The sequence below is a fragment of the Polyodon spathula genome, chromosome 10 (assembly GCF_017654505.1).
Source record: "Polyodon spathula isolate WHYD16114869_AA chromosome 10, ASM1765450v1, whole genome shotgun sequence".
In the NCBI taxonomy this organism is placed as follows: domain Eukaryota; kingdom Metazoa; phylum Chordata; class Actinopteri; order Acipenseriformes; family Polyodontidae; genus Polyodon; species Polyodon spathula.
This window is the reverse complement of record NC_054543.1, coordinates 10524671-10544125: the sequence shown is the minus strand read 5'-3', so window position 1 is coordinate 10544125 and position 19455 is coordinate 10524671. Positions and strand designations below refer to the sequence as shown.

The 19455-nt window shown below is 36.1% G+C and overlaps 2 protein-coding genes across 2 annotated transcripts; one reads left to right on the top strand and one right to left on the bottom strand.

Annotated features, from left to right (window-relative positions):
• Nucleotides 1–1410: 1410 nt before the first annotated feature.
• On the top strand, nucleotides 1411–7738 carry LOC121321529 (neurofilament medium polypeptide-like). Its single transcript, XM_041260515.1, has 3 exons — nucleotides 1411–2458; nucleotides 3567–3691; nucleotides 4932–7738. Exons 1-3 carry the CDS (start codon nucleotides 1427–1429, stop codon nucleotides 7354–7356), a joined length of 3582 nt encoding a protein of 1193 aa, XP_041116449.1. The 5' UTR covers nucleotides 1411–1426; the 3' UTR covers nucleotides 7357–7738.
• Nucleotides 7739–10680: 2942 nt separating this feature from the next.
• Nucleotides 10681–15655, bottom strand: LOC121321982 (voltage-dependent anion-selective channel protein 2). Its single transcript, XM_041261369.1, has 9 exons — nucleotides 15520–15655; nucleotides 14374–14445; nucleotides 14227–14276; nucleotides 13461–13613; nucleotides 13328–13380; nucleotides 12858–13085; nucleotides 11521–11671; nucleotides 11386–11443; nucleotides 10681–11018 (listed from the first exon to the last, which is right to left on the bottom strand). The coding sequence occupies exons 2-9, from the start codon at nucleotides 14438–14440 to the stop codon at nucleotides 10927–10929; spliced, it is 852 nt and encodes a 283-aa protein (XP_041117303.1). The 5' UTR covers nucleotides 14441–14445; nucleotides 15520–15655; the 3' UTR covers nucleotides 10681–10926.
• Nucleotides 15656–19455: the final 3800 nt, after the last annotated feature.

Here is a 19455-nt window from a genome sequence, read left to right as displayed (position 1 = left end):
TGAGCATGAAAAACCCAGCAGCGTTGCAGTTCTTGACACACTCAAACCGGCGCGCCTGGCACATACTACCATACCACATTCAAAGGCACGTAAATCTTTTGTCTTGCCCATTTACCCTCTGAATGGCATACATACGCAATCCATGTCTCAATTGTGTCAAGGCTTAAAAATCCTTATTTAACCTGTCTCCCCTTCATCTACACTGATTGAAGTGGATTTAACAGGTTACATCAATAAGGGATCATAGCTTTCACCTGGATTCACCTCGTCAGTCTATTTCATGGAAAGAGCAGGTGTTCCTAATGTTTTTTACACTCAGTGTATATGTAGTGGGCATCTATCAGGTAACTTCCACCATTAGCGTTGGAGAGATCGAGTTCTGCCAGCCTGCAATCCTAACTGGATTTCATCTCAATCTGCTGCTGATGGAGGATAACCAGTCTCATTTCAAGATGCTTTCAAGCAAATCCCACAGGTAGATGGGAATATAGCTTTACAGCTGCTATGGCAAGCACTAGCCTAAAAAGTGAATACAACAATATATAGGGAGCTTAAATCTGGTGAGCTATAAAAAATTTTCAAACTAAACTATAGAACAATCTTACCTGATCGATATGACAAGTTAAACTGCATTACGAGAAAGACAAATAACACTTGTATGTTGTAAAATGCATACCCTTTGTAATTTAGAATGCAGTTATAGTATATATTTGGATTGGTAGCCCGGGAATCAAACAATGTCAGTGTGCACCTACTTATAAATGCATTTTGGGATCTGATTCAGGATATGGGGAGTAGATGATTGATTGAATTTAAATGACTATACTCTTAGGAATGTATCAAAGGTGTCCACATTTCAAAACCGAAACAGAAAATATGAACAAAAATGTGTCAGACACGCATAAATGTTTTTCAGGTCATTTCCCTTTCTTTCTTACTTTTTGATTTCGTTCTAAAAATGAATAGAGTGTTTTAATAAAGATAATTACACAATTAGATGATTAGCATGAAAAGTATTCACGCACGTATTTCTATCAACACATCACATATTTACAAATACAATTAAAAAAAAAACACCTTCAGGGCGATTTATTTTATAAAAACCATATATACTAAATATATTAAGAAAAATCTAACTTTTTTTCATGGCTTTGTTGGAATTATATTTTAAATTACTGCACAATGTTGTATATAGTTATAGTTATTTTTATTATAAGGTGATGTTTGTTAAAAGTTTGACATCGTTATTGACCGGATCTATAGTTTTTTTGCAAACGCGTGGAGCTGGCTCATTACCAATTCTACAGCTGATCTGTTTCAGCACTTTGGGCAGTTCCATTCTGCAACGCAAGATTCCGAGTGAGTATAAAAGCAAAGCCACAGCGCTCATTCTGCACACTGGCACAGCAGTTGTGTAGTCGCGAAGATGAGCTACAGCATGGAATATCTCACGAGCTCTCCGCATAGGAGGGCACAAGGTGACTTCCTTCGATTTCAGCCTAAAAACCTTGGATCGTCCTCTACAGGGATGTCGTTTTCCAGGAGCTCTGTCAGCGCTGGGTCGTCTGCGTTATTCAAACAGAGCAGTCTGATTCAAAAAAAAGAATACAGTTCTCATGTTCTCAGATCCACTGATAGCACAGACCTTGTAAACCAGTTTAAATTGCCGAATATAAACGAGAAGCAGCTTCTCCAGGGGCTTAACGACCGCTTTGCGGGCTTTATCGAAAAGGTTCGTCATCTTGAAAGCCAGAACAACATTTTGGAAAATGAGATTCAGGAACTGAGGAAAAAGCAAGTTTCTCTGTCCTCGCTGTCTGAAGTTTACGATCCTGAAATCAAAGCGCTAAGACAGCTTGTCGGTGAAATCACCTCTCAAAAGGCTCAGATTGAGCTCGAGCATTATCATTTGGAGGAAGATATTCACCTTTTGAGGGGAAGATGTGAAGAGGAAGCTCGCAGTAGATCAGACACTGAGGCCAGCATTATGACACTGAAGAAAGATATTAATGACGCACACCTCTCCAAACTGGAACTGGACAAAAAAGCTCACTCTCTGATGGAAGAAATACTTTTCTTAAAGAAAAACCACCAAGAAGAGGTATCGGAAATGATGGCCCAAATCCATGATGCGCAACTTACTGTCACTATGAAAGATTTTGGAAAGCCTGACATCACTGCGGCTTTGAGGGAAATCAGAAGCCAGCTTGAAGGTCACACCAATAGCAACATGCAACAAGCAGAGGAATGTTTCAGAGCCAGGGTAGCTAAATTGACAAAAGCTGCTGAAGTGAATAATGAAGCTCTCCAAGTCAGAAGAGAACACATCCACGAGCACAGACGCCAGCTGCAGTCAAAAAGCATAGAACTGGAAACAGTTAAAGGCACCAGGGAATCTTTAGAGAAGCAACTCGGTGCGCTTGAAGAGAGGCACGATGCGGAAATCAGTCATTACCAGGTAATGTCTTGCTTATATGTATATAAATCACTTGTTATTATTTTGTATTTCTACTTATTATTGACTCGTTTGTTTAATGCAGTTAGTTTAACGCTTAAAAACAAGAGTACTATTTCTCTACATTTTCTTGTTCATGTAGATTGATAATAACACAGTACAATAATACATGAACAGTTAGAGATACGTTATATTTATTTGTTTGTTATGTGTGCCGCTATCAATATCTATTTATGTTTCTTTTTAGATCCTTATTTACCATGTTTACTAACTAACACAGAAAATAATGTAATTTTTCTGTAATAGCTTATTTTTTTAAGTGAGGTTGTTTTAACTATCACCCCTTTGGATTTTTTTTTTTTTTTTTAACTGAGATCACATTAGCCACTGTCGCAAATTGAATACAAATTACAGTTGAACCAGATAATATCTACTGTATAGCTTGCTTTAGTGTAACATTTTAATAACCGTTTTTTTTTTAAACGGGTTCTCTTTAGTTGACATAGTTAAATGTAACGATTTAAACAACAGTATACACTGCGTGCTTTCTAAGTGTTTTACTCAAATTGTTATTTGGAAAAACTTTTTCTGAAAGGCAAACCCATCAATTACCTTCTAAACGAACATAACTATAAGAACAGATCATAGCTATAATCTATTTAGAAACCCCTAAACCACTGGCTTCATGGGGTGCATTTTCTCTTTCTGAAAGAATTCTACTACTGGGAATTTGAATTACAGCAATCGCTAGCTTATTGGTATTCTGTTTTACATCAATCAGCTGTTGATGTTGATGTAGAATTGAATAAAACAGCAATAGTAACTTGAAATTGTTTTAATGATTGACATTTGGAGTGTTGTATTTTAAATGTCAGCACAATGTAAGTGTGTGTGTCTGTGAGTTTGTATGGTATATATGGAGTTTGTATGGTATATATGGAGTTTATAAGAAAAGCCTGGCAATTGGTAGTTTAAAATGAAAGGAATACTGTTCACCAATGTTAGACCTCCCTCAATAGATTTGAATTTCCATAAATAGATTAAATTAGCTATCATCCCTGCTCTAATTTGACAGTGTACAACGACTCATCAAATGTTTATATTTTTGCAGGATGCTATCCAACAACTGGAGCATGAGCTTAAACACACACAGTATGATATGTCAGCTCACCTGAGAGAGTACCAGGATCTTCTGAATGTCAAAATGGCCCTAGATGTGGAGATTGCTTCCTACAGGTACTTTCATATTGGTTATATGATCTACAATGTTTTTTTTTTCTTTGTGGAATTACTGATTCATTTATTTTGATTGTCTCTTCTGATGCATTTATTATAAATCCCCTTTTTAAAATAATTATCAATATTCCCAGCTTACCAACAAGAGTAAAAAGATTTGGTGGGGCATTACAAAACTCTGGGTCAGTCTTTATATCTATTCACAAAGCTGTCACGTGAGGTGGCTTCTAGAAGATCACATTGTTGCCTTTCTCTAACGTAGGAGTTTGCTTTTATATACCATTGGGACTTGTCATGCAAAAGTAATTTATTTGTCACATGCATTTTTAAGTTCTATCTTTAAGTATTTTTTTTTACCATATTACTTTTTGCTTTCACTGTCTTGCATTGTATCTTGTATATGTATAAATAGTCAAAGGACAAACCCAATGAGACATTCACATCATTCTGCGTTTCTACAGTGTACACTAGTGTGACAGTATCCAGTAGATTATCTTAAGCCTCTTTTTTCTCAATATTTAATTTTGCTTTTTATATATATATATAGATATATATATATATATCTATTCTATATATATATATATATGTTACACCTGGAATGGACCTTCATTGAAGTAAGTGCTGTAGGTTTAGCCAAATCTTTTTGATGTAAAACTACATATAACTAGCAGGAAACCACTAACAATGAATTAATTAATTTTATTTTTTTTTACTCATTGAAAAGTAGAGTCCTATTGGTTTAAATGTTACTTTTTAAGCAGCGGATACATTATACAGCTTGACGTACTCCTGATCCTTCACCTGCATGCCCTGACTGTCAAATTCACAGTGCTGTCATGAACTAAACATAAATGTTTAAATGATATCTGATGAAAAACTGTGACACACTCTTTTTCTGTTATGGGCAGGTGTGTGATAACAAACAATTGATGGCATGGTAACCTATAATTGATGATTTCATATCTACTGCTTCTATTGCTGCTGGCACCTAACTATCCAATTCTTTGACAAGCTTATCTCAAGTTACTTAATGCATATTCTTCCTACAAACAGCACATACTATTATGCCACTTTTACTTTTGCCCATATTTATCAGTTATAAAACTTCAAATATTAAATAATTTATGTTTTAGCTGTATAAATATATATTTTATATTGACCATTGGTATTTAATGCAATATGTTATAAATATTAAAAAAAAACTTATTTCCACACTCAGTAATTACATTTCTTTTCTTAGGAAACTTTTGGAAGGTGAGGAAGCAAGATTTTCTTCAGTTACTGCAGGTCATGTTCCAGCCTCATACGAGTACAAACAATCCTCTGTCTACACTGTGCCAAGTTTCACAAGGCAGAAAACTACCACTAAGAAGGTGGAACCACAGTACAAGTTTGTTGAGGAGATCATCACAGAAACAACCAAAGAAGTGGAAATGACAGAGATTGATGACACTGATACCGAGGAAATAATGAGTGAAGAAGAAAGGATTGAAAAGGAGAGTCCAGGGGATGAGGTGGAAACAACAACTGACATTGGAGAGGCTCAAGAGGATGGAGAGGAATTGGACACTGTAGAAGCAAAGAAACACAAGGAAGATGAACAAGAAGACATCTCAGCTGAACCTATGGATGAGGAGGAAACTGCAGTTAGAAAAGGTGATGAAAAAGCAGCTGAAGCTGAAGTTGCATCAGAAGCTGTAGAAGAGACAGTTGCAGAAGACACCAAGGATGAGAAAGAAGCAAAAGAAGAAATCACAAAGGAATCTACAGATGTAGCAGAAACAAAAACAGATACTAAAGTAGAGGCACCAGAAGATGAGCCTTTAGGAGATCCAAAATCACTGTCCAGTGAAATGACACCAGAAACAAATGAATGTGAAGAGTCAAAAAAGGTACTGACTTCAGATAACAAAACTGAAGAGGTAAAACAAGTAGACAAAACAGAAGACACAAAAGGGGAGAGCTGTGTAACAAAGAAAGAGGAAGATACATCTGAAGAGAAAAGTGTCACAGTAGAGGATGAGGTTATTAAGCCAGAAAAGAAAAGCCCTCTTGTGGAAAAGACAGCAGAAAAAGCAATCCATGAACACACTGAGGAACAAGATACAGTGGAACCAAAGGAAATGACCAGTGCATTGGAATCAACAGAAGAACCTGACAAAACAGAAGATAAAATAACCACCAGCGTCAAAGTGGAATCCAAGGATATTCTGAAAAAGGAGGTGGTGAGCCAATCAAAATCAGAAGAAGAGGGTGCTTCAGAACCTGAGAAGACTGAAGAGAAAGCAACCCCAGATATTGAAGCAGCACAGGAAGACATTCCAAAAGAGGAGACTGTAAGTGAATTAAAATCAATAGAAGAAGAAACTTCAAAATCTGAAAAGACTGTAGAAGAGGTTACCATGGATTTCAAAGTGGAAAACAAGGACCTTATAAAAGAGGAGATGGTCACCCAGACAAAATCTGAAGAAAAGGATGCTTCAAAACCACACACACCTGAAGAGAAAACAAAGGCATTTATTAAGGTGGAACCAGAGGATCTTCAGAATGAGGAGTCAATGAGCCAACAGAAATCAGAAGATGTTGCTTCAAAGCCTGGCACACCCGAAGAGAAAATAACCCCAGATATCAAAGTAGAAGAAGAAATTGTGAAACAGGAAACTTTGATTGAATTAAAGTCAGGAGAAAAGGACATTTTGAAACCTGAAAAGACTGAAATTAAAGACTTCACAGATGACAAGGTGGAAGTTAAAGACCTCCCAAAAGAGGATACAGTAAGCCAATTGATACTAGAAGATGTTTTGAAGTCTGTCAAACCTGAAGAGAAAGCAACCACAGAAATCAAAATAGAAACCAAGGAAATTCAAAAGGAGGAGATGGTTAGTGAAGTGAAATCAGTAGATATTGCTCTGAAGTCTGACAAACCCAAAGAGAAAGCAACCCCAGAAGATGAAGAGTTAAAAGCAGACAAAATTCTAGAGGAAGGGGAAAAATCTGATTCAGAAGAAGACCAAAAGCCTGTATTAATGCTGTCTCCAAAGGAGGAAAAGAAAGAGGACAGCATTACAGTACTAAGTGAAGGAAAAGATGAAAAACCTTCCAATAAACAAGAGAAATCTACAGAGGAGAAAGGGGAGGTAACATCTGAAGAGAAAGTGAGAACACAGACTGATACCAGCATGGAAACAAAACCCCGGGAGATGCCAACAGTAAAGGAGTCACCTGCTGATAGCTCAGAGATGGAGAAGCCAGAGGATTCAAAGGAGAAGGAGCTGACTGGAGAACAAGAGAAAGTGCAGGAAGGGTCAGAGAGCCCAGATACTGAAGCACATAAAAAGAAGATTGGGGATTCCAAAGAAGAAAAAACAGTGGAGGAGGAAGTGCCATCTCCAAAGGAAACCCCTGTAAAAGAAGACAAACTCTTGATAGATGGCATGCAAGAAAAAACAGAGCCTGAAAAAAAAGTGAAAGAAGGAAAAGTCACATCCACAACACAAGAGAATGGTCTTGATGAAAGTGAAGACTTGAGCGAGGAGAAGACAATCAACACAGAGGAGACAAAATTGCCTGTAAAGGAGAGTCAGGTAGAAAAGATAAAAGCAATACAAGAAGAGCCCAAAACCTCTCAAACTGATACAATGCTAGACAGTGACAACAAAAAGTAATATGGTGAAAAAAAAAAAAAAAGGTTTAAAATAGAACTTAAAAATGCATGTGGCAAGCTAGTCTTTCAGGGTCTAAGAAATATGGAAAAATGTATGTATTTGTGTGAAGAAATACTTTAAAGAATATGATTAGATTCTTGATGCATGAAAATTGTATAATGTACCAAATAGGCTGTCAAGATTTGCAAATGTTAATTACCGGTGCTATGTAATTAAATTTTAATGAGTTCTAGCTTTGTATTGACTGTCTGAAAGACATGAGTGTAACAATGCCTATGAATGGTATCTACAATAATGCTTTCTAGATATAAGAATAAATGTAATTTGCAGAGAATGCTATTGTTCTTAGATTTTGGTTGTCTTTAGTGAATGGATCAATTAAACAAAAGGTTTAAAATATATCCTCTTTGGTCACTGTGTGTTTAATGTACCATGTTAAGTTTACTATCTGTGCTATGCTTTTTAATTCTAGGCTGGGCAACTTCTCTTAACCCATAGAGTTCATATAAACAGTTTTAAGAAAATGTATTTAAAAAAATTAAGCAAATACATTTAATTAAATCATTTAAAAATGTGGATTACATAGAGTATCGATTTGAAATAATGTACTGTAAATCTAGAATGCTATCATAAACGTTATCAAAGGTACTGGTAAATAGTTCAGTTAAACAATAGAAATACAATTAAGCTGTTACTGTTTATCAGCCTGGGTTGATACAGGATATCAATGCTTTAAATAATACATATCGTTGGTATTGCAGTTTTGCAATTATAACTAAAGATAGTGCATATTTAGATCATAAAAGTTGCACTTGGAAGTTGACTACAAACACACACATGCATTACAGTATTTTCATCTGCAAGAAAAACAAACTGACACAAAGCAAAACTGCACCAGTCTGCCAGCAAGATACCAGTCAGCTAGATAGGAAAATGTAAGGGAGCGTATAGTTCTGCTGTATAATACAAGTGTGTCATAAGCAACACAAGCCCCACTAGGGCTGTAGAATCAGAATTAGCTATCAGTATTATGAATAAGTTAATTACCATTAAATGTATCAAGAGTACAAACAGAGTAGTATAGAATAAGAATTAGCAATGAAGTGTTTAATCACAATGGGATTTACTGTTCCCCAGATATATGCACAATTGCCGTATGACGTACAGATGGACTGATGTATAAACAGACAAGACCCCAGTATATCCACAAAATCTGATATTCTTAATTATGTGTGCTAAATCTATACCTATGTTCTGTTTCTTTGCATAAATTAGGTCAGCTGCTATAAGTGTTCATTTTATTGAACATTTTACTGTCCTCAGACTGGTCTGTTAATACAGCCTCACCTCACAATGCAGCATTCCTGCTAATCCTCACATTCAGTTATTCTTTGATGGTTCCAGCTGTATTTCTTTTTTGTATTATTAAAGTGATTCGAATTATTGGTGAGTCTCAAATGACTCACTGATTTAGGGTTACTAAGCAAGATTATTTTGTACTGTACATAGTTGTGTGTATACTATCCTTTTTTTCAGGTGATTGTAGCTCATTCCTAACCAAAACAGCTGCTAATTGTACATTATGCTGCATACTAAGAAATACAATTATTGTTTTACAATTTGTCCATTATGAATAATTTTGAGTTTATTAAAAACAAATGGTTATAAAGAGGTTGCAGATATCACAAGTTTTACAGAGGGAGGTACATCAGCTATTGTAATCCTCATGAAAGTACCCATGCTAACCATAGATAGATTCAAGGAAATGGCTTTATTTAGCCTCAAACAAAGACAAATTGGGACCAATTTAACAGAGCATGTGGTGTGTATCATGAAATGTGGCAGATATATGAGATCAGATGTGATGTTAAAGCTATTTCCACATTGAGAGGTCTGAGCCCTAACGGTTTCGGAGACATGGTTAGTGGTTAAACCGTACAATGCCAATGAAACCTGGGTAACTAAAATGGAACTAGACTGGAGTAGCCAGATTGGCTTGTATTAGAGACCAACTTCAAGGTCATTTACACACTGATCCTATCAGTGCCTTAAATGGTCTTTTCAGATACATGCTCATGCAGCAAAGGCACAGAACGGTTAAGAACATTTCTCATATCATTGTCTTTTTCCACCCCGAAAACTAAATGTAACATGAACACAATGTGACCCATAAGAGGTTTCCTTAACACTAGAAATACAAAGCAGCTTATTTCAATAGATTTAAGATACAAGCTTTTCCTTTTAATTGTCCATAGGGATCCAGTATAGAAGTAAAAAAATAATGTGTATGCTGGCACAGCTTGACTTCCAAGATAATTACTCTTTAAACTTACCTTGCTAGATGTCCAAAGCATTTCCTCACAGCTCCAACATTAAAGATTTTTTGGGGGTCATAGTTTGGTACAGCTGCTTACAAAGTAAGTTGGGTCTTACTGTGTGCATTTTACAATATGTGGGACCTAGAGTCTGACAACATCCCTCCTAGATGCAGCTTACTGTATCAGTGGTTTGTTGTTTTTGGTGGTTTACTTACCTCAATATGCTTCTAGCTGTCACAATGACCTTGAAAAAGTACCCGTCCAAAGTCTCTGTAATATCCTCTCATTCATTTGATAATGGTTATTTATGTACATGTTAGTCTGAACTAATTTGTGTTTTAATAAAAAAATCAATAAAAATAAATATAGGTTCTTGGGTTCAAAGGCTTTATTCTGAAGAGGACTTCTGGGATTTGTAGAGAGCAGTGTCTTATCCAGTCAACCACATGGTGGGGGCACATTGATAGTTTTAATGTTTGTCAAAATCATTTTTGATGCAAGATTGTTTTTGTTTTTTTGGTATAATTGAGCTTGTGTTTTGCACCTTAATCAGTATTTTCTATACTGATAGTCTACAAAGCAAAAAACCTAAAAAAAAAAAATAAAAAAAAACACAACAAACAATAATGATGAATAAAAAAGGAGACCCTCCAATTTACCAAGCTTGAAATATATTCTAATTGCAGTTACATTTAAAATTAAATTGTTAGCATCTCAGTTTAGTGTTTTAGATTTGATTTCACTCCAATTCCATCAATATTCCTGATACTGGTGCAGCAAATTGCAAGATGAGTAAGCTTCTGACTCATGTGATTAAAAGTATAATTATTACAGCATTTAAATATAAATAACTCTGCTAAAAGTACTTTAAAATCACACAAGGTAAAAGAGGAATACCAATTAAATATGCTGCAGTAAAACAAAAATACCATGTTCTTCCCCCCACCACCTGTTTACCTGTATCCAACATCAAATGTTAAAACAAAAAAAATGCACTCACAAAATGTCAATTTTTGATAAAGGTGTATTTCATTAGGATGGCAGCGCACCAACTTAAATACATGAAAATGTATAAAATGACTATCTTTAATAACTAACCCATTGACAGCTTACAGACTGTCTATATGTATTAAAGGATCAGGTTTTTTGTTGCTTGAAACATCTTTCAGAAATCCCCTTGCTGGTCATTTGAAATGCATTTAAAAGGCCAAATCTTCCAATTTCCTCATTCCTTAAGCTGTAGTTAAGCCACTTATGCCTCCAATTCCAGGCCCAAACCCAGTTTGTGGCCACCAGCGTTGATGCTTTTCCCATCAATCAAGGAAGACAGAGTAAGTTTTACACCTATTAAAAAAATATATATATATATATATTCAAAAGTGAACATCTAGGAACTGTTAACAATGCTGTCACTTTTCAACAATTCAGATCCCCTTCCCAGAATCTGAAGATACCAATTTAATGATGTACCAACAAGATAAATGGTTCATGGCAACCTATTGAGCATTCCTGAAGACAGACAAATCGAGACTGAAGTACAGAAAATGAAATGTCTAAATTCCAGAATTTGACGGCAGGAAAAGTATTTAATTAAGATACAAAACTGGACACTCTAGATATCTGAAAGGGCAATCATTCCACAAAATTACCACTCTGCCCTGTATGGTTTTGGTAAGGAAGCTAGACACTTCCTGTTAACATGGATACATACCTGGCCTGAGGGTTTGAGTATATCCTACTCCAATTAGGCTGGAATTATTCACCTTTGCCTGAAAAACAAATTAAATACATGAATTACTGCTTTAACAATTTGGGGCTCAAGGATAAAATTAAAATATTTACTTACAGAGATGGAAGCAGTAGAATCCAGCTGGTACTTTGCGGCAATGCCAAAACGAGTACTATTGCTGCCTGCAGTCCAAGCCAGATTGACTGCAGTTTCAAGCTTATCGCTCACTTTCTGGTAAATGGAGCCTCCAAATTCAGAACCATCATTACTTGGGGGGGGGGGGGGGGGGGGGGGGGGGGGGGGGGGGGGGGGGGGGTGGGGGGGGGGTGGGGGGGGGGGGGGGGGGGGTCCTGGTGGGGTGTGGGGGGGGGGGGGGGGGTGAAGAATTTTAAAATGTCAAGTTAGTGAAAAGGGTATACTCTAATGTTAAAATGGCTTTTCTAAAATATATATTAAAATAAATGAACTCTGTACTTGTTATACTTCTGCTCAAAAGGCGGCAAACACTGCACTGTTGCATTTAGTTTGTGTAGAAATCTAAAATATTGGATTTTCTCTGTACGAGATCATTCTTTTTAGGAAAAGTGCAAAGTTAACAGTGCAAGCAGCTGCAATTTAGACCAGGTTTAAAGTGTATCTTGCAGGTCAAACACACCAATATATTTCTGAATAGATTTCATCCGTAGAAATAAAACTTAAAGTATGTCCGTGAGCGTACGTGAATTTGTAATCCTGCGATATGGAAATTATCTATATCAAAATTGGTGCCCACTCCTAATGTATGTGTGTGTTCAAGGTGGTTTCCTATAAAACCTCAATGATATATTTAATAAAATTATTTAAAAAAAAAAAAAACACCAACATCTGACATGCATGGTTGAGAAAGTGCGCGCCACAAACAGAATTCTGTTGGCGAATAGATTCCGCAGTGAAGTCCCCTCTTCACTTGTACAAAGAGCACCCAGGAGCTAAATACGGCACACACTTTCCCTTGAAAAGCATGCACCCGATGCCCTGTCAGGTTGGAGTGCAACCCCCCACACACGCAGGAATTCACCATATTTCTCACAAACCTGTAGGACAGACACACAGACTGAGAACTGTTTCCCTTTTGAAACGGCACACGTGACATGGTACAAAAAGTTTGTGTTTTTGGAAGGCGTGGTCCGTGATACACATTAATCACATCTTAGTGGCCTATAACTTTTTTTTGTAATAATGCCAACATTCTTAAATGCTGCTGAATCCACTTCAGTGATAAAAAAAAAAAAGAATCTGCAAGATACACCAACACTGGCTGTACTGTTATGAGGTTCACCAAAAAGATCAAGTGCTTCAAACTTGTTATGAAGTCTATCAATTTCTGCCCAAGTCATGCATTTACACATTTAACCCTGAACCTGTATTTTAAGCTTTTAACGTCACTGAAACAGCGCCCATATTCTGAGACTTACACATTGGTATGTAGCTGGAAGTCTCCAGTTTTGTACCCCACAGAGAAGTTGTTCTGCGTCATCTTCGACTTGGCGGTGTCAAAAGTCATCTGGTAGCCAGCAAGCCATCCCTCATAACCAACCACAGCAGCACCATGGATAGCTGGGCCAGCAAAGTCAAAGTCCACATCACAACCCAGATTGACAAATTCACGCTTGTATGCAGTCTTGACTTTCCCACTCTTTTTGCTAGAAGAAAATATAGCAGGATTTTACTACCCAAGTGTACTTACAACTTAACAACTTTCCATAAAATGTACTAAAGTTCCCAGACTCACAGAATCATAAATGCTTTTCAAAATAAAATCTGGCCTGAACTTATTTTCCTGCCCCAGTTCTCTCACCCAATTCGTGAATACCCTGGTGTGTAAATACAGATCTAGTGGATTTTATAAATTGATAATGTTACAACTGGATATAGTATTTCTTACCCAGTATTTGGTGAGAAGGTAGTATCAAATGTCAGCTTCAAACCTTTGGAAATCTGTGTGAATATAGCAGTTTAGTATTGGTTCAAACACACCTATATTAAAAGGATTATCCAAATATATTTTAAGTTCACACCTGGTCTTCAATTGTGATTTCTGTTCCCAGAGTGTTATCAGTGTTCCACTTCTCTGTGAAGGTCAGCCCATATTCAGACCACTTGTATTTAGTATCCAGACTTCCAATGACTTTACCAGTGTCAGTGTTGGATGAGCCAGAAGTTGTGAATTCCTGTGAAGATGAATAGTGTTTTCATGCATTAGCAGTTTTGAAAATACTTGTGATTAGAGGACAAGACGTGAATAAATAAATTAGACAACTAGGGTAAGCAAGCATTAGGTAGATGGATATATAGATAGACAGAGATAGATAGATAGTGACAAACTACAATAAAGGTTTTAATAAAGCACACTTTGTTAATTTAGTTGAGATTTTAATGTTAGGTAATTTCATATGCAAATCCATAAGGCTGTAAAGAACACACCTACAGTAAAATGTATGGCCTATAATTTATTCCAACCATTTGTTATACAATATACATTGTCTGGAGAGTTAAACAAGTTACTTTGGGTATATAAAATACATTAAGTAGTGTTCATTTGCATTTTCATCGCAGCATTAATACAAGTCATAGCACAGACTGCATGTAACAGACATGTCAAGCCCAAATGGCAATCCATAGCTTTATCAACAGCCACTATTAATAATGGCACATTTTCTACTCGAGACATTCAAAGCCAGTACATAATTCCAATTCATTCAGTCCTATACGTTTTACAGAGAAAACAAGTCGTAATCATTTACCTTCCAGGCAATATAAACCAAAAAAAAAAAATAATCTTACCACTCCACTGGCAGACTTTGTCTTTACTTCCAGTTTCACCATCCCAAATCCTAGCAAGAGAAATACGAGATATTACAATTAAGTGAAACCCAAACGTGGTTTTACCGTTATTTAAAAAATAAATAAATAAATAATAAAGTTACTTACCATACCCTTTGTTGAAAATATCTCTGGAGGATTTCCCCAGATCACCGTATGATGGAGGTACAGCCATTCTTCCTGAAACGTAGAAAGTATCCTGTAACTTAATGTTTAAACAAACCAATACACTTCAGTAACACGTTTTGAAATTACGTTATACACAAAAACAATATATTTAAACGATCGTACATAAAATGGACCGACGATGGACCATAGAAAACCTAACCGTTTCATATACAAACTTGCATTACATTTATCGACACAACTGTAATCAGAAAGAAAGAAAAAAAAACACACACACACACGAGAGCAAACGAAAGTGACTTTTGCATAAATAAGGTTAGCAAACTGGAGGCGGCCATCTTGGCATTAAAACGCCACCCTGACACTGTACAGGTCTCTGTTATTAACACAAACATAGACTTTAAACAAATTAATTTGAACTTGACAGGCGTGAGCTGGTCCTGCAACATTTTGCCTGCCGAAACGAATACATCAACACAAACTGGGCGTGGGCTCGGCCCCCTTTCCATGGAGACAGATTCAAGCAAACACACACACACACACACACACACACACATATACATATATATATACACACACATACACATACACATACACATACATATATACATATATACACATACACACACCCAAACATTTATATATGGAATTATATATCCACGTATGTCGTATAGCCATGCATAATGCAAACAAAAAAAACAAGTTATCAACTTAAACTGACATGTTTAGCACCAAAAAAAGAGAAACATAAGAAAGAACGAAAGAAAGAATGAAAAACTATCAAATATTCAAATAGCAATATACAATTCACTGGTTATTTAACCAAGTGTGAGAAACAAATACTGTAAACGAAAACTGTATATCTACTCGAGTTTAAAGTTGAAATTCTCGTCGTCATAATATTCTGGTACCGATATACAGTTTGATTTTGGGCAAATCTTTATATTTTAAACTGAATAATTACAACAACGGCCTAAAATATATAACGAATCCCCCTGCTCAACAGTTCTGCACATTTCAATACATCACATCTCAAAATCCAAGGCCTTCGTAATGCTGTCAAACATTTGAGAGAACATACATCTTCGATTTAGCATTTCACGTATGTCTACTACACAACCTGCATACCTGTGTCTAATCTTTGCTTGGAGCTACAAAGTAATTCGTATTTTCTTTGGCTGTTTCTGGCTGCGCCGCCGCGGACTCAAATGTCTCAGGCTGGAGGGCGAAGTGAAGGAGACAGCGCTACCGGCAACTCTGTCATAACCTCACAACGTAGGACCCCGACGTAGGGACACCAAACACCGCCTGTCACGTTGCTTCATAGATTAGAACATGAACTTGAGCGATGTTTAGAATCAGTATTATAAATTTGGGAATACTACCTTTATATATGGGACACATTGTATGCAAAATTAAAAAGGTGCTCGGAAATAGATATCTGGTCCTGTTTAGGACACGCCTCCTACTTTTAAGTTAAAGACAGAATAGTCTTCTGAACTTAAGTTACTTGTGCAGTTTATGGTCATCTCAAAACGTAAAATATTTGAATACGTACGATTCTTTTGAAATGTGATTTAGCATTATGAAAATGTGTAGCTACAGTTAATCTCTGGTCATGTATGCACGCCTCTACCTAGAGCAGACACCATGCTCAAAAGTCCAAAAAGAAGACTAAGAGGTGAATATTGATCACACGTCATAAAGTCGAGTGCTCCCAAATTATTGTGCTCGTTTTTCACTGTACCTAGTGTTAAACCTATATTTGAAAAAAATCGTATGGGCCTCATTTACAAAAGATCGCTAAAGGTGCGGGATATTTGCAATTAATGTGCACGTTAATGATGTCTATATTTACTATTGCAAATGTATTCATTGTCGCGCGAAATAGTGAGCATATTATGGTGCACACAAATTTTATTGTGCCATACTATGGTAATCAGAAATAATATGCGATTTGTATGGTGATGCATGATTGTGTATTTAAATAAGGCACCCGCTCTGAATAACGAGATGAGCTTCATTCACGCCGTATTTACTAAATCTAAAAGGGCGATACTTTTAGTGCGTGCTAAGTGATCATTTCATATGGAGACCAGGCTTTATAACCACCGATAGTCGCGCTATTTAAACCTCTGCCCTAAAAACGGACTTACCGTTTGATTCATTCAGTTTAGTGAATCAATTAAATAGATTTGTTCGTTTAATTTACCGATTCGCTAACGCAAACTAAATACATTTTGCTGAATTACTTGGTTATGGAAATGTGTTTGAAAAGTCCAGAAATTACAGATAATGTATTGTAGTTGTGCTTACACATGAAATTATATAAAGTTAAAACAAAATAAAAAGGAGTATTAACTGTTCAAGTCCCCACACAGAGGGTAGGTTTACAGGTGAAAGTGGGCTTCTACCAGGTTACTGGCTTCCCAAATATGGTCTGTGCTGTTGATTGTACTGGTACCCTGTTCCATGGAGCCTGCTCTGCAGGGTAACAATGCTGACAAGGGAGAGAATTGAGGCTACCTCTCATCGATCAATATTTATCGAGCAAGCAGAACAAAAAGAAAAATCTGCAATTGCACAACATGACTTTTATTGTATATGCATTGAAGGAGAAGGGAAAAATACATTTTTTTTTTTTTTTTTTATTACATCACACAAGGAATACATGTTAAAATTAAAAGGTGAACAGTGCAGTTTCACTTTCCATTGCCTCTGCCTGTCCCCTGCTGCAAAGGGCTGTCTGTTGATTGCTCATTTTTGGCCAATGTAAGACACCTCCACTTTCACAATACGTCACAGACCAAAAGATACGCTTGGCCTGCTGGGGTTTCTCGCATCACGGTGGTCACAGGTAAGTCTCTGACATTATCATGCACATTAAATTATCGCTCACAATACATGCAGTGTGCACGGTATGGTATGTATATTATCCAAATAGTGTGCCTGTAAATTAATGCGTTCTCTGTTAGTAAATAGGGCAGTACATTTAGATTTATCGCGCATGTTAGGCTCGCTACTTATGTAAATAAGGACCATAGTGTGAACGATTATATTACTCCTTACTGTAGGGTACTGTTTCTTTTCTTCTGATTGTCTTTATTGTTGTACCACTCATCCCTGGTACTGTTTGTATATTGCCTATCCAAACAACTTTACTTTGGTTCCTTGGTTTCATCTCAAACAATTTTGCCTGGTTTCACCAAACCCCGATTATAACTAATGTTTGTACAGTCTTCCAGTCCTTGTTCCACTCAATGGATCTAAACAGTGTGTGTGTATATATATATATATATATATATATATATATATATATATATATATATATATATATATATATATATATATATATATATATATATATATAATAAAGCTACTTAGACTTTGATTAGTATTAACTGTAGACTGTACCTAGCCTAAGGAAACATCAGGTAGTCACTGATTAGTGCAAACATGTTTTCCTTGCTTTCTGCCCCTGTATTCCAATTGCTCACCAAAGAGAAATCAGATGTGTGAACAGTGTGGTTGCTAGCAGCTTGGTTGTGTAAGTAGTCACATAAATATGATGTTTTGGCTTGCTCAGTTTTTACAGTAATTTTTTGCAAGAAGTTGCTCAACTAGTTGTGTTGTGCGGTGTAGTGTAGGGTTCTACTTTTAACAATCAGCTGTATCTACTTTTTAGTTTCTTGTTTTGAAGGCTTTAATCTGCCCATCATTCACAATCAGATCACTCCTGCATACTAGTAGCACAATAGCAACTTTGTTGGGTAACTACGCACTTGTATTGCAGTACAAAAAATAAAAATTAAGACACACTGACATACGTAAAGGCTGATATTTAAAACAGAAAAAACAATAAAAAGTAAACTTTTTTTATTGAAGCTGCCCTATCACAGAGTCTTAAAAGTAGCAACTTACAGAGATCAATGGTAACAGTACCTTTAACAACAGGTTAGTAGTTAAACCTTTAGGTGCTTGAAATAGCTGCATTAAAAGAAAGCTGCAATATTCCTCTTTTTCTCAAATTTTACAGTAAGGTTACTTATTTACTTAATCCTTATGAAGACTTCATTAAAACAGCAGACTATATTATTGGTTTTATTTGCACTTAAACAGCAGTGTATACTTAACAAGCAGCCAACTAACAGTTAGTATAATAAAGTTTATAGAACTTTTTTTCTGTTTGGAGTGTAGGCAAATCTTTATAATGTAAGAATGTAGCTCATTGTACTGTATCATCATATTGTTACGCAATTAAGTTTGTGCCGCAACATGTATTAAAAAGAGGGATACTGCAGCTTTTACTATCTCTTAGTATACTTACATCAGCATATGTGATTTTAATACTGAAGGTATTGTAAAACAATGTAAACCTTGACAGAAACAAATAGTGTTAAATCACAAAAGTGCAGTTTAGTAAATTAGAAAAAAGGCAGCTAGTACCCTCAACTTTACAAACAACCCTGTAACAGCTACCATCAGAATTAAATTATTGCCCATTACTGTTTTGCACTGGAGCAAAGAAATCTTAAAAAGAATAAGTAGCTTCAAATTACATTTTCTTTACTGTCCTCTTACTGTTTTTGATGTTTCCAATGATTAATTCTTTTTTTTATTTCAATGTTTCATATAAAACTGTGTTAACCCTTTAAGGTTCAAGGGTCATGTGTGTGTCACAAAGAAAATTATGCTATGATGATTTTTGCTGTGAGGGGCACGAAACATGGTTTAAAATCTACTAACAGGTTTAATCTAGTCATCCAAATTGACACTTTACTTCTCATACTTGAATCACTCTCAAATGTATTTTAAGAAGAAACCATTTGAACAACCATACAATTCCTTGTGTACTTTCAGGGGTTAAGGTGCTTTGACCTGAGCTTAAGAGCAGCTCTTGAATAGTAGTTGCCAGATTCTCTTTCAACATTGGTATGTTTAAAACTGGACAGACCAGCAAAGTACAGGATTGGGTTTATGAGTCAGCACTTAGTGAATTTATTTGTCCATACACAATGCCTGTTCACTAGATGATGCTGGCCGGCTTAAAGACTGAAAGCTACT